The sequence below is a fragment of the Hydra vulgaris genome, chromosome 12 (genome assembly GCF_038396675.1).
Source record: "Hydra vulgaris chromosome 12, alternate assembly HydraT2T_AEP".
Taxonomy (NCBI): domain Eukaryota; kingdom Metazoa; phylum Cnidaria; class Hydrozoa; order Anthoathecata; family Hydridae; genus Hydra; species Hydra vulgaris.
The window spans coordinates 68048278-68064579 of record NC_088931.1 but is presented as its reverse complement, the minus strand read 5'-3'; the positions used below and the strand labels follow the sequence as shown (position 1 = coordinate 68064579).

Here is a 16302-nt window from a genome sequence, read left to right as displayed (position 1 = left end):
AGAAAGATTGGAAGTAAGAGTTAATCCTAGAATTATTAATTATCTTAAATATCCTATAAAAATCCTAGGTCGTTAATGTAAATTAAAAAAACTCTCAGGAGAAAAACCTCAGTCAGAGTATATTTTCATGTGTGTAATTACTTATTTTTGTCAGAAGATCTGCAGTCTTGATATAAAAAAAAATATCTACAGTCTCAAATTTGTATTGGTTTAAGCTACTTTATAAATCAGTGATTATATATTTAGAAATATATGCACATCTTTTTGATTTTTTATCCTACTAAAAAATATTGTATATTGATATGCTAGTATTGGAATGTATATACAAATATTCTTTATTAAAACCTAATTTTGAATCTTAGGAATATTAGTGTAAAATTTAATATTTTTGTAAAATTTAAAGCAAAAAAAAGTGTTTTTTTGAACTTTTGGCTGTGCAAACACTTTTTGAAAATAAAGGTGTATTTAGGTATATTTAGGCAGACACTTTAAATTCAATTTTCTCCTGCAGACCTAATCAGAAGATTTTAATTCTTTCTTAAAAGCTATCCCTTTTACCTATAAAATCAACTCTCCAAGGGATTTTTCAGGTCATTTCTGATGAGGTAAGGACCTGTTTTTGGATAACTGTGGGGGTGGAAACTATTTAAAGCAAAGAATTTTTTTATTATTAATTTTTTTCTCAAATAATTGTAACTACCAAGATATTTGATAAAGCCATTTATTTTGCAAAAACTACATATTTCCATAACAGACAAGCAACCTAGAGTTGTAAATAGAATTGTTTTGATGTAATGATTAGTTGGCACAGAGAATTATGAACTAGTAGGAATCCGCATAAACAACAAACAATTTTCCACAAATTTCCACAATAATTACAAAAACACTATATAGAGCTATACTATGATGACAGTTTGTTAATAAAATTGTTAGTGAAATAGGTAGCTAATTTTATCAATTTCATTTATGTCAGCATTTGGCATTAGGCAACTGTAAGTCAATGGGCTTTAAAAAATGATAGTTACAGTGAAGTTGTGAACACTTACTCAGATTAAGATGTCTAAAAAAGAGCTGCCACAATTGTTAAAAGATATCTTTAATATCTGTCTGAAACAAATATGGGATGGGCTTTTGGATGAATCTAGTAAAGAATAAAATAAAGTAATTATTATTCAAAACTTGGAAACTAATCCTGCGAGAAAAAAGAAAATGAATTGATTAGAGAATTAGAAAAGTATAGACTTAAAAGATATTAGATATTTTGTTGTCAAACAAACAAAAACACTTATTGAATTGCTTGTGCTTCGTAACATAACAGAATACCTCAGTGATTGTCTAAAAATTATTGTGAATGCTCTTAAGGAGGTCAATTATACTAATTTAAAAAATCGGTCAATAAAAACAATTCTTGCTGAGGGTAGTCAAATGATTCAGAAGCACTAATAAACAAACATTCTCTAGGTTAAGGAAGCAGATTTGAAAAGTTTGGTTTTTAGTATGTTTTAAAATGATTCTAATGATGATGAATTACATTTTTAACAATGATGAATCATCATTAAATACATGATTTAAATTAAGTATATTTACCAAGATTGTTCCAAGTCCGCAGTGTAGTTTTACTAAAAAATTTATGCTAAGTGATGTTGCTTGATGAGATGAGAGTTGGCAACTGTCTGTCATGCTTATATTAAGATGCAAGGTTTGAATTTGAAATAGATTAAATAGATATGCAGGAGATTTAGTGAATCATGATGTATATTATGTAAATTGCTCTTTGACGTATCACCAACCAGTGGTGTGATTGAAGCAAATTTTTCGTTTATGAAAGAGAGAGACATACAATATGAGCTAAATTATTTTGAATACCTCGGAGTTTGTTAAGATTTTTCTGAGAAGTTCCAGATGAAATCTGCTGCAGTAGTCAAGTTGAGAGTTTACAATTCCTCAGGCGAATATATTCACAACATCTTTGGGAAGACATGGCTAAATTAGTGATGTGCGCTAATATAATAGCAAGATTTTACAAGAATTTTTATGTACTAATCTATAGAGAGTGTTGAATCTTAGGTGATACAAAGAATTTTCACTAAATTTGATGCGCTAGAGTTGCACTTATGAATGCAAATGGGGTTTTATTTTTAAACTTGGGGTTTGTTTACTAGACCCAAATAAGATCTAGCTTCAGTTTAATTTAGATTAGGCAGTAATCTATTTTCTAGAAACCTTCTGGTTACAGCATTGGCACATTGAGATATACTGTCTATGTGGTCTTTACCTGGTCTGATTGCAGTGAACAGAGTGCCATTAGCATATTGATGATGGTGAGCTCCATGTTTTGCTATGATGCATATTACAAAGTTTACAAACAGAATAATGAAATTAGCATATATCACTACCCTATGGTAATTCTGTTGAAAATTAGATTTCGTTGTTTCAATAGAAACAATATATTATAATTAATATATATGTAAATATATATATACATATATATATATATATATATATATATATATATATATATATATATATATATATATATATATATATATATATACATATATATACATATACATAATCATATATGTATATATATATATATATATATATATATATATATATATATATATATATATATATATATATATATATATATATATATATATATATATATATATATATATATATATATATATATATATATATATATATATATATATGAATATTTTTATAATTATATACAATTTGAAATTATCAATGAACTTTTGCAACAAACATCTTTATCTTTTTTTTTTTTTAATGTTTTTTTAAAAGTCTATACCAAATCTACATGGATGGAAAAGTGTAGATATTGGACATGTTGATGGTATATTCTTAGAAAAACAAATTGCAAGTGGACAATTTCTTTGAAAGAAAGATTTATAAAACAATTTTTTTTAAAAAAGATTTATAAAACAATTTAAAGTAAATTGCTTAACACTATAAAATTTCAAGTACATAAATGTATATATATACATAAACCTTTATAAATAAAACCTTAATAAAAAAAAGTATATAAATATATATAAAGAATATAAACCTTCTTTATTATTAAGACCAGAAAAACTATTAAACGCAATAGCTTCTTATATATTTATATATATGAAATGATCATATTTGCTATGTCATCGCTGAATTGATTTTCATGTGCATTTCTGCTAACCCTGATAGGTTAGCGTTAATATTGCTAGTTGATTTCGGCAACTCAAAATAGTACAATACGGGACAAAACAGTAAAAAAATATTGTTTCAAAACTGATATTAAACAGAATTTGTCTTTTTAATTTTTAAAAAATGGTACAAAACAATAGTAAATATTTGGTAAAGTTATCGTCAAATAAAATTTTCGCAAAGATTTAAGAAAATGGAGGCAGGATTACAGTAAGAATATTTTAATACTATTGTTTTTTTATATAAATTTTTTAACAGAGTAACTATGCTAGTTTACCATAAAAAGATTTTTTAAGCCTTACGTAAGCTTTATTTGAAATCCTAATTGAATTGCATGACAACATGAAATCAATTAAAATATTTAAATACTAACTTGTTAAACAACCAAATAACTCAATTCTAAGACATCCATGATCAACCCCAAGAACAAGAGGAAAGATTCTAATCCGTAGAGCATTTATAGGGTATAAAAACCATCTGTACACTACTTCTTTGTGATTATTTACACCATCAAATATCTATAAAAACAGAGTAAATAAATAAAAAAAACTCTCTCTCTGTCTCTCTCTTTCTGTGTGTGTGTGTGTGTGTTTAAATATATATATATATAAATATATATATATATATATATATATATATATATATATATATATATATATATATATATATATATATATTATATAAGAGTTTTGCTTGATGGGTTTTTGTTAGTATCTTTCCAATATATATTTGTATATATATATATATATATATATATATATATATATATATATATATATATATATACATATATATATATACATATATATATATATACATATATATATATACATATACATATATATATATATATATATATATATATATATATATATATATATATATATATATATATATATATATTTATATATATATATATATATATATATATATATATATATATATATATATATATATATATATATATGTATGTATATTTATATGCATATATATATATGCATATATATATATGTAAATTCAACTTGGGATAAGTTCCTACTATATCACTCCCAGCATCCAGGTCCTCTTTCACAGAGGGCCTTCTATCACTGGTGTTGATTTGAGGAAGTTCATCTATCCTTTAGATGGAGGGATGATTGATAAAGTTAATGTTAGTCTCAAAAAGCCTAGGTTTTCATACAACTATATTTTATGTAGCACGTTCCAGAAACAATTTATATGATAATTTGTTTTATAAATTTAATAAATATGCATTACAAGGTATGTCATTGGACGAATATTACACAAATGTTGGACTTTTAAATGTTATAATTGTAATAGTTTTTGATAAGTATTATTATGTGTCATATGATGTGGTAATATGTGTTATTTATTATATGTTAATATATGTTAGGTTATATGGATTTGTATTTTGTAAATGTTTATGTAGGGGAAAGTTAAGGAAAGTTGGGGGAAAAGTTAGGGGAAAGGTAGCCCTGGACACTTAAGGAAAAAATAGATTGTACACATGTACTAACAGAAAACAAAATGTCAAAAGACTTTTTTTAAAATATAAACATTTATCTATCAAATTAGAAACTAAAAAATAATTATTGTGTACCTTAATAATGTATAAAACATAAAAAAAATAATGTTAGAAAAAAGGCATGTTTCAAAACTGGAGGGTAGCCCGTATATACTAGAGAGTAGCTTTTTACTAATGAAAATAAACATCTTAAAAACGCTTTTGTCAAATATTAGGTCTTTTTATTGGAATTAAATTAATTACTATTGTGGGTTTGTGTATTAATATTTTAAAAGTATTCCCTCCAAACATGCGGCCGATACCACCTGACCATAATTCATAAAAAGATGATGATCAATATGTAAAAACGCAATTCTGGATGCCATATTTTTTATACCTATGTAATATTAAAGAAGCCCAATTAAAGAGAACCTTAAAGAAGTCATTAAAAAGTGACGTTACCATTAGTTTGTAATTTAATTTAATTAAAAATTTGTAATTAAAGCTGAAGATGCTAGTATCAATAACTTAAAATGCTTAAACCACAAAAAAACAGTAATTTAAATTATAAACAGAGGGAAGCATTAAAAGAAATAAAAGAGGACAAAAACATTGATATATACTCTTTTGATAAAGGAGCAGGCTTTGTGAGAATAGAACACAACAAAGCCATTGACAAAATTCGTCAAGAGATTGGCAAAACAAAGATAATTAAGGAGAACCCTACCATTACATTTGCTACTAAAATTAGAACTTACCTATCAAAATTGAATAAAAAAGGGCAATTTACCAAAAAAGAATATGAAAGTCTTTACCCAAGCGACCCAGTAACGCCACGTATGTATGGTGTAATTAAAGCACACAAACCGGAAAAGTCATACCCTATGCGATAAGTGGTTTTAACCATCGGGACACCAAGTTATGGAATATCACAATATCATTATCCAATATTGAGTCAAGTGGATCAGTTAACAGAGTGATTTCAGGTCAAGAGTACAAAAGATGAGTACATACTTACAAGATTTTGTTTAAAACATTAGTGCACATTCAGTTTTTAAATTTTGTTGTTCCTCAATCGACCATGATTAAGATATAAATTGGATGCATGCATGGCTTTTCCATATGAAAATTTTTTTAGTTATGTAAAAAGCTACTATAAGCTACTAACATACTAGCCATTGTAAACTTTATCAAAAGTATAAGGATATTGAATTGGAACACAAAAAGTGTAACTGTTTCATTTTGGTTAAAGAAATGATTCAACTCATTCTGATTTTTTGGTTAGGGTAACACGTACAAATGATTGGAGACTCTAAACAGAGATATGATCTCTTGCTCTATGTTGCTTTATGGTTGTTTTCATATAATAACATTAGTTATCAATGTTATTTGTCAGCTTGAAATGATTTCTTTTGAGAAAATAAATCCTCATACTTTTACAATTCTTTTATAACTTATTTGTGTATTTATCTTTTTTTATGCGCATAAAAAAAGACAAATACAAAAATCTGCATTATGAAGAGGTCTATTAACCATACATTTCTGATTAAATCATACAAGAACCAAGGATATTTACAAATAGTTAATTAAATAATGTTAAGTAAACATTCAATAATGTTAGTAATATAAAATAAGGATAATAATAATTATAATATTTACAATATAAATTCAAAAAGCTAACAATATATAACAATATTAATATTAAACATCAATGCATCGTATTTCTTTAAGAAAAAGGTGAAATTTACAAGATTCATAATGAACTATAATAAGTTAAATTAAGTTGTTGACCTTTAATTTAAATTTATAAATTAAAAAATATTAAATTTATTAATTAAAAAAAAAATATTAACCTTAAAATTATTGATTGATAAATTTTTTGATTTATGTTTTATTAAATGTTTTTCATAACGATTATTTAAAAGCTGAGGGAGTCACTTCTTTTGTAATCTGATTCAGCATTCTTTTGTAAACTGCATCTTTATGAGAAACTCCAAACGAAGAAACTAACAGTATACTATTTAAAATTATGTTTATATGGGTAAAAAGAAATATTTTTCAGGACAGTGAAAACCCTGATTTGTATTGTGCTTTAAGACAACGGCAATAAGTAACAAAAAACTTATTTAAACCGATAGCTTTCAGATAAGCAACTTGCTTGGCTCACCAATTTTATACGAATAGAATGTTAGTCAAAAGAATAGTCTCAAATCCTTTATATGTGTTACTATAACACTAAACTAATGAAATTAACTTTTAAAAAATTATTTTCAGGATTTTTGATCAATACATCGATGTCAACCTACATGAGAGTAAAGGTAAGAAAACCTATTAAACCAGCCAAATTAGGATTTTTTGGTTCCTATCTAGCTAAATGTTCAATGCAAAATACAAGTATATAGTAGATTACTATACTAGAGTACTAGTAGATAGTAGAAAATAGAGATATAGTAGGTTCTACTCAAGATGATGTGACAATCAACAAAATCAGATCAGTTTTGCTTCAATCATGCAATTCATCTTGGTGTATACCACATGTAAAAATTTATTGGAAACGAACAGCGACTCAGAAGAGGATGAAGATGGAAATCATGATGATAATTTCAGTTTTGAAAAGCGATAAGATTAATGTGGACTATCCTGAAATTTTAATGAATGCACGAAAAGTAGTAAAATTCATCAAACATTATCAGTTCGCAATCAGATTTTTTAGAAGAAAGTTATTGAGAAATTTGGTAAAGAAATAGAACTGCATCTAGATGTTCGTTGTTGTCGGAGTTCAATTTTTTAATGACTGAGCCTTTGTTAAAAACAAAGAAATGTTTATTCCAGACATTAATTTAATTGACTGTTCTTGATGTGACCAACAAACTAGATTTTGAGTCATTAGACTAGAACTAGATTTTGAGTCATTCCATGTCACAGAGGCAGCAAAACTGGCAGTGGAATTTCTCAGCAGAGAAGATGCAATGTTATTGCCAGCAGATACTGTTCTTGAACTCATGCATGCATAACTATTTAAACAATACAAAAAGATGCTTAGTGCCTCGATAAACTTGTTGTTCTTAACTAAATCTTGTTGATGAGTTGAAAGCGTATTATTTTTATTTAAGAAATTAAATCTCTTAAAACTTCTTCTAGAATCTTACTGGATATAATGGTTACTAAAATTAGTAGAATTTCAAAAGGAGATATTTAACTTCTTTATTCAATTGATATCTGTAATTGGCAAAATTTCAATGAATAAACAGTTCACTAAGCTCAAGAGAAGCTGCGTATATATGTGTAAGAAGTAATGCTATTCAATGCTGTCCAATTTTAAGATTAAAACCTTTAACAAGATATGATGCACATTACATCTATTTAAATGTTTATTAGTCTCTAAATGATAAACTTTTATGAAAGATTGTACCAAAATCCAATTTATTGCTTTAAAAGACAATGTTGGCAAAATAACATCATTTTCTTAAACAAAAACATCTTATTATAATAATTTACTATTCGACTAAGTCAGTTTTCACTGTGAAATGTTTCAATTAAATTAAAAAACCATCCGTTGTTTCATTTGACTTTTTCAATTTTTCTTAAATCATTTAAAGAATGCTGCAAGTAACTTAATAACTAATAGTTATTTAAAAACCTCAATGATGCATGCATTAATATTTTTTAAACTTTTATTAATGATTTGTGTGATTGCCTTTAAAATGCTTAAAAGAATAGATAGTCAAAACCAATCCAGGGGTTTTTAAAAATTTAACTACTAGAGAAAATTCATGGCCACCATAATTTAAAAAAAAAATGCTAAAATATTATAAAAAAGTTCAAAATCAAAAAATACTAATCAATCTTCTTAACTACTCTAATCGCTATTCGGCCATTATAAGCACATTTCTTGTAACAAAGCATAAGCATATAGATTTTTTTAAAAATAAAATTAGAGCGCTTTAATAAACTTGCCAAAAAAAAAATGCAAGTCTTATGAAGCATTATGCTTTCTGAATTTTACATACAAAACTTGAGTACAAAATTCTGGTACAAAGATCTTGTAATCATTCAAAAAAATTATCAAGAGCTATACACAAATGCACCATTATTTTAGCAATAGATGGTTTTTGTTTTTCTGTTTTGTGTATAACTAAAGTTGCTAATACTAAATTTTGTCTTGTGTGTAACTAAAGTTACTAATTTCATACTAAAAAAATAACAACAAAATTACATGCCATTTAATAACATTAACTTTGTATTGTTGCCACTACTTGGACTGCTGAAGATAAGTTAATGAAATACAATAGTACATAACATTATCTTTTAAAGTGTTGGTAATAGATATTGAAAACTATATTTGATAAAAAAAACATAAAACTCTGACGTTAAAAAAGAATTATGAATAATTAAATACATATCATCTAATGATTTTATAATTAAAATCATAAAACAATTAGATGATCTAACTAATAACAAAAAGTAATAAGTAAATTTTTTACCAACTTCTTACTGCTCTGTTCATTAAAAACATTGAGCACTTTTTTCATAAAAGTCACTAACATATTTGAAATATATACATTTTTTAATTTGCTTTGTATGGCTTTTGTGAGGGTCACTATTTTCAAAGGAGGCTACTCAAGTTTTTTTTTGTTGTTGTTGCAACTCACAACCCTAAACTCCTAAACAATTGCTGAAGAATACCGAAGAAGTGTAAAAAAGGGCAAAGAAGTGAAGAAGTGCATAGAAAAAAGGTTGAACTTTAACTTACAATAAACAAATAACTTACAGAGAAACAAGTTAAACTTTAACTTACAATAAATAATTAACTTACAGAGAAACAACTTGAACTTACAACCCATATATTAATAGGTGTATAGAGAATTGTCATACTGTAAAGTTTAAATTAAAACTAACTGTATCAAAAAGAATACAATTAAAACTTATCAAAGTTAAGTATCAAATTAATTTAGAAGACTTTTAGTTTCAAGACATTATCAAGAGCTTAATAAATCAACAAATTCTAAAAAACAAGGTTAATGTGAAATAGAGTAATTCAATGGAAATGATTTTTTACAATATCTTGATAGAGATATAATATTAAAAAAAGTTATAGAAATAAGTTTTTAACAAGAAGCTCAAGTTTCAAAAAGATGAAATACTTTTAATTTGTATTTATTGGACTATTAAATGTGTTATTTTACAAACTGTATGGTTTTGCTTAGATAATTGTACTTTTAATCCGCTGCCATTGTTTTATTGTAAAGCACCCATGAAAGACTGATGAAAGTAAGAAATCATTTAATATAATTTAGTAAATTTTACATTTTTAATTATTAAAATTTTAGAAGACTATAAAAATATACATTTTAGCTTCATATAGAAATATATCTTTCATTAGCATTATAATTAAAACTAAACTTTATTTTTGTGTTGATCTCCTTTTAAAAATGTTTGAGAAAAAGGGAATTTTTTACAAAAACAAAGTATTTTTAAAATGAAATATTTTATAAATTTATATTAATTATATGAACAAAATTTTTTAAATCAAAAATGTATCAAAACCTGGCCATCAACAAAGTCGCCATTTTCTGTGAGAGAATAATTTAAAGAAAACTTTTTTATGTAGTTCTTCGGAGTGTTTCCATCACCTTGAAGTGCAATACCATTAACAGTTGTTACTTTTTCAAATTGAACCTAAGCATAAAAAAACAAGTTTAAACAAAACAAGTAATTATAATAACAGTATGCTATATAAGTCTAATAATAGTGAATGATATAGTTAAAATAATATTTCTTTTTCATTTTGTTTCTTTTTATTATTTTATGTTTAACTTTTACAATTTTTAATTTATAGTTTATAATTACTTAATGTTTGGCATATAAGTGACTATTGCTTAAAATGTATTTCAATAAATAATATTTTTACTAAACTTTACCTTCTCAGTCCGTTTAATCGATATCACACTTTACTTTGTAACTTATTTAAATATATTTATATTTTTTCATAAATAAATTGATTGTAAATATATTTATTTTTACATATTTAACAAAATAGGCTTTAAAACATAAGTTATAAAAGTTAAAATATAAGAAGAAATATTACCCAGAAAAGGTCTTAATATATCAAATGATTGCAAACAATCACCATTAGAGTTGGAAGTTACTGGAAGACAAAAGATGAAGTTTATAATGCAAGATAACAGACAACTTAAAAGATTACTAATTATATAAATCAGGAAAACAAGATGAAGGGAACGAATTCCAAAGAACTGATGTTCGAGGAAAAAGACTAGACAATTAAGAACTTTTGGAGTACTTAGGAACAATCACAATAAAAGAATGAATTTTTGTAGATGGCACTAAAATTCATTCTTTGCTGCTATATAGAGCTAGTGTCAAGAGACACTAGCTCTTTAGAGCAGCGCCTTTTATAGTATATTTAGAAAAAAGAGAAGCAACATTACCACAATGTGATAATGGTTGAAAATTGGTTGCACGAGTAGGTCCAACTATGTTTACAATATGATTTTGCATCTTGTCTAAAAAAGAAAGCATAGTTTGAAGATATATTCCAGATATGAATCAGTGTTTTTTAAGAAGGCTGATTTGACATTTTTTTTGAAATTCGCTTTTTGTGTGTTTTGTATTCTTCTATGATAGCTTCATCAGTTTATGTTAAAAATGTGTTTAAATTTTATCTTCTTATGCAAATGAAGCCACCTGAAAGTTTTTGATTTTTATTAAAAAGGTGAATTTGTTTCAAATACGCCCTTTTTAAAAAAATTATGATTTTTTATCCAGATAGATAACATCACTGAACAGATAATCTTGTTATACAGATAGATAACAAACACTGAATAGATAAATCTTGTTATAGTAAGCCTAGGCCTATATAGTTCTTGAGAGTATAACATAGGCACTAAAAAGTCAAAAACTCTTAAAATGATTTGGTCTATTTCACTAAAACCTTTGCAGCAATGTTGCTCTGTGTTTAAGATTATAGAAATGCTGTGTATTTTATTAAAAAATGTTTTCTAGCTTGTATTAATTGTACATTAATTTTTCTGATTTCTTTTTAAAGGTGCAATAAAAAGTGTTTAGACAACTTTGGAGAGGCTACTGTACGGATTTTTTCCAAATGTTATGATATAAAAAGCAAAGACAAACAAGATTTTTATATTCAAGGATTAACAGATGTCACTAGAGTTAAAAAAAAGGTGCCACATCAAAAGGATCTTAAAAAACCAAAGCAGCCAAATAGCTTTTCCTATCATGTGGTTCTAGGCAATGTATGCATAGAGATAAGTTGCAGTGCATTTTTATCTGTCCTAAGTATTAGTGAAAACGATTACGGAAAATAAGAAACCTTAAGGTTATTGGAATAACCCCTAAAGATAAAAGAGGAAAAGGTATTACTAATTATCTTTCTCAGAATGTTTATGACATTGTTAGTAATCACATAAGATCATTTCCACTCATGGAATCACATTATTCAGGCCAAAAAGTATATTTCCTCAATGTAAGTTTAAATATAAAGACAATGTGATAAATTTCTGATTTAAAAGTGAGCAAGTCTTTTTACTGGAACCATTTTAAAATAAATTTTAACTTTTGGATTTGGCGCCCACAAGCGGACACTTGTTGCAAGTGCAAAGAATCAAATCTTAAATTGAAATCACCAAATCTCAATAATGTAGCTAAAAGAGCAGCACAGGCTGATTAAAAAACTGCAGGAGTAAAAACATGAAACATCAGAAGATGGCTCAAAAGAGGAGCATGTTCTATTATTGTAATTTGACAAAATAAAGACGATAAGCATACCTGTTCAAAAACTTAACTACATGAGACATCTATCATTCAATGTTTTTTTTATTCATAACATTAAAGAAGAAAAAAATCATGTATACATGTATCATGAAAGTCAAGGAAGAAAAGGGCCTAATGAGGTTATGACTTTTTTAAATGATTTTTTGATCTCAGTTCCACCAAAGTATAATATATTATGTTTGTTTTGTGACAACTGTAGTGGACAAAATAAAAATCAAACCCTATACAGTTTCCTCGCTTGCGATAGGAATCTTGCATTTCTTCAAAAATTTCTTCAGAAAACCAAGGGTAAAAATAACCCAAAAGAAAGGAATATTCACTTTTCTATTAATAACCTGTTTCGTTTTGCACATAAGAATGATAAAAAAGGCAACATTAAGTCATTCACCAATATTCATGATTTGGTCTGTCATAATTTTTTTATGTCCAAACATACAGGTACTCGACCACAGGTGGATAGTTTAGCTTATCTAAGTGGCAAAGTTACACTGAAAAAAATAAAGGTGGAAGACAGTAAAAAATTAAAAAAATTCATTCCTGATGAATTTAACAAATTTTATAACGAGCGGTACTCCTGGCCAACTAATGAAAGTGATAATCTCCCTGACACTGACTTTGAGGAAAATCTAGAATAAAATGCTAAGACTTGATGCTTACTAATAGGTATTTTAGTTATTAATTCATATATATGTATTATATTTATTACTGACGCATTAAAACATTGTTTTAAAGTACATAATAGTTCTTAAGGAGTTTTAATTATTTTTCCTACCTGAAATACTTGATTTTTTTTAAAAAGCCAATTTTTCAAAATTCGATACGTTAATTATTAACAAACGAAATGTTATAATAATTATCAAATTGTAGATTATCTAAGATATTACTCTTGCATACATATTTTGAAAATGTATTACACAATTTCTATATAACTAATTATTAAAGATAAAAAGAGTTTTTTTTAGTTTTCTCAGAAACGAGTTTTGAGCGAATCAGCCCTTTTAAAAAACACTGACTCATATGGCAACAGTATTGCATACAGGACGGACTTGAGACTTTTAGAGATAAAGAATAAAATCTGCAGTATGAAAGTGGTAAGCATGATGCAACCACTATGGTTGCATCATGCTTAAAGTAGCAACAGATGCAACCATAGCAGATGCTAATTTTGCAATGGATTTGATATATGGTTTCTAAACCAGTTTTCATAGTCACACAGATGTTTTAAATTGGAGATACAGCTTCTAGTTGATGTTTTTTATTTTTTTCGAAAGGTTTTACAAAGAGGGTATCACTAAAATATATCTAACCTTTTAAATATAAAAAATAATTTTGAAAAAGATTGACAGCACTAATAAAATTAATAAAATCAACTTTTGAGATTAACAAAATAATTCAATTCTCCCTCGAGTTCCCAATAAATGCACTGATTTTTTGATTTCAAAATGTTTTCGAAAGCTTTAGATATGTCAAAAACATTAGACTTTGCTTTGCCGCCTCCTTCTACATCATGCACATTAGAATCTTTCAGCAACAGCTGTTTGCATGTCAGCCATAGTACAAGAAGGTCAAAAACCTAATTGAAAAATTTATAATTAACTTTAGGTTTTACCTGATACCATGATGACAATCCGTATTCATTTGGACACCAACACTCTTTATTATTTAGCCTCGCCAGATTAGGGTTGTATGTTTCCAGATTACTAATTACTGATGAAGCAGTAAGTTGATTAGCTTTTATGAATCCATTTCTCATTCCAAGTGGTGTTCGATTAGTACAATCTAAAGATATAAATATGATAGACTATTGTTTAAATAAAAAAAATTTTTTTCCTAATTGAAATTTCTGAAAACTATGCAGGAAACTCTTAAGTATCAGAAATATTGCCTGTGCAATGTTACATTCAAATTTTAATAGAATAGAGAATAGTACCAAAGATATGGCTGGGAGAAAATGCATGTTTAACTGTATAAAAACAACTTTTATAATAACTATAATAATATAGAGCACTTATAATAACATATAATATTTATATGACTTAATATATGACTTATAACATATAATACTTATAATAAACTTAACTATAACTTTAACAATATACTATAATAATAACAAACTAAAATAATCATCACTTAGAATCTAACTCATCAAATGTCAAAAAAATCTTGTATTATAAACTTTTTAAAACCTATGGATTTCTTGACCTACACAGCATTACATAAGCTTTCTCTTAATGTCTTTTTTCTTGAAACTGCCAAAGTAATTTACAAATTTTCTTACTAAGGGTTACTAATAAACTTTGAGTTATATGTGAGTATTGGCTTAAATTCATCATATTCATGATCATGATGATTATTATTATGATTGTCATTATGATGATGATGGTGATGATGATCATGATCATGATCATGATATTGATCATAATCATGATCATGATGAAAACCATGATGATGATGATGAATATCATAATGATAATTATGAAGATCATGATGATGATGATGATGACAATGATGATGATGATGATGAGCATGAATATGGCAATAACCATGATGATGATAATAAAGTTGATCATGATGATCAAAAAAATGATCATTTTGATCATCAATGATCATGATTATCATCATAATCATAATCATGATGATGGTCATAATGATCATCATAACAATCTTGATCATGATCATGATTAAAATCATAAAGATAATAATGATCATAATCATGATCATGATGAATGATTTATGCCCTAGCTTTATAGGTAATACAGTACAATCTCTCTAATTCGAATCTCCTTAATTCGAAAACCTCCATAATTCGATTAAATGCAAAGTCACCATGAAATGTGTTTAAGAAAAATCAACTTTCTATAATTCGAAAATCTCTCTAATTGGAACTTTTATTTTTCCCCATAAAATTCGAATTAGAGAGATTTTACTGTATATATTCTTACACTTGATCAATTTCATCTTCGTTGTTCTTGTTGTCTATTTATTTCAAAAGTCTTTACATACATTTTCCTGCATTGGTTTCAGTTGCAGCTATCAATAACCAAACAAAGGTGTTGCAGGAATCTAATAGTATGTAATTTTTATGATTTCAATTTATGAATAATTGTGATGATCATGCTGGTAGTTTTTACGTTTTTTTTTTAATTGTAAATTATGTTGTATAGGTGAGCTCATTAGAATCAGAAAAGAGACTAAATGTCTTTTATGGTCAATTTAACAGCTACAGCGAGAAACTGTAAATCTGCTCAATAACGAAGGCTCACCCAATCAAGCAACTGAGAGTGATGTAAGTAGATCAACTGTAGTGCCAATCTTTTTGCCTGAAATTAAATTTTGTTGTCTTTTTGGCAATTTCAGCAAAATGGTTTTATAACTATTTTTAAATACTTATAGGATGCATTTGTTGATGTAGATAGGCAAAGCAGATGTTTAGACACTTTAAACAGGTCCAACGCAAATTCATTTGCAATTGATTACAACAAATGCAAATTTGAACACAATTATATGACAAGTCATATCTTTGAGGCCCATGGAATTGCTGAGAGTTAATTTTTTATTAGGGCATGCTTATGTAGGTAGTGTTATAGGGCAGCAGCTTTAAGGCTCACTTATTTTTTATAGGTGTAAGATCAAACAAGAATCCTATATGATTAGTTGCACAATATACAGCTTATGGTAAAGTTGATGAGTTGCAGAATATACAGCTTATGGCTTAGATATACAGTTTGTGGTAAAAAACAGTTCTTCACTTGTCTAAGGTTATTAGACTGACAAAATTA

At 26.5% G+C, this 16302-nt stretch overlaps 1 protein-coding gene across 1 annotated transcript in view; it reads right to left on the bottom strand.

Annotated features, from left to right (window-relative positions):
- Nucleotides 1–16302, bottom strand: part of LOC136088950 (uncharacterized) — a 110091-nt gene that overhangs the window by 86214 nt on the left and 7575 nt on the right. Inside the window, exons 3-5 of the mRNA XM_065814234.1 lie at nt 14133–14302; nt 10259–10390; nt 3581–3725 (exon numbers count right to left, since the gene is read on the bottom strand). Coding sequence (XP_065670306.1) covers nt 3581–3725; nt 10259–10390; nt 14133–14302 — 447 coding nt within the window. The remainder of the gene's footprint in view (nt 1–3580; nt 3726–10258; nt 10391–14132; nt 14303–16302) is intronic.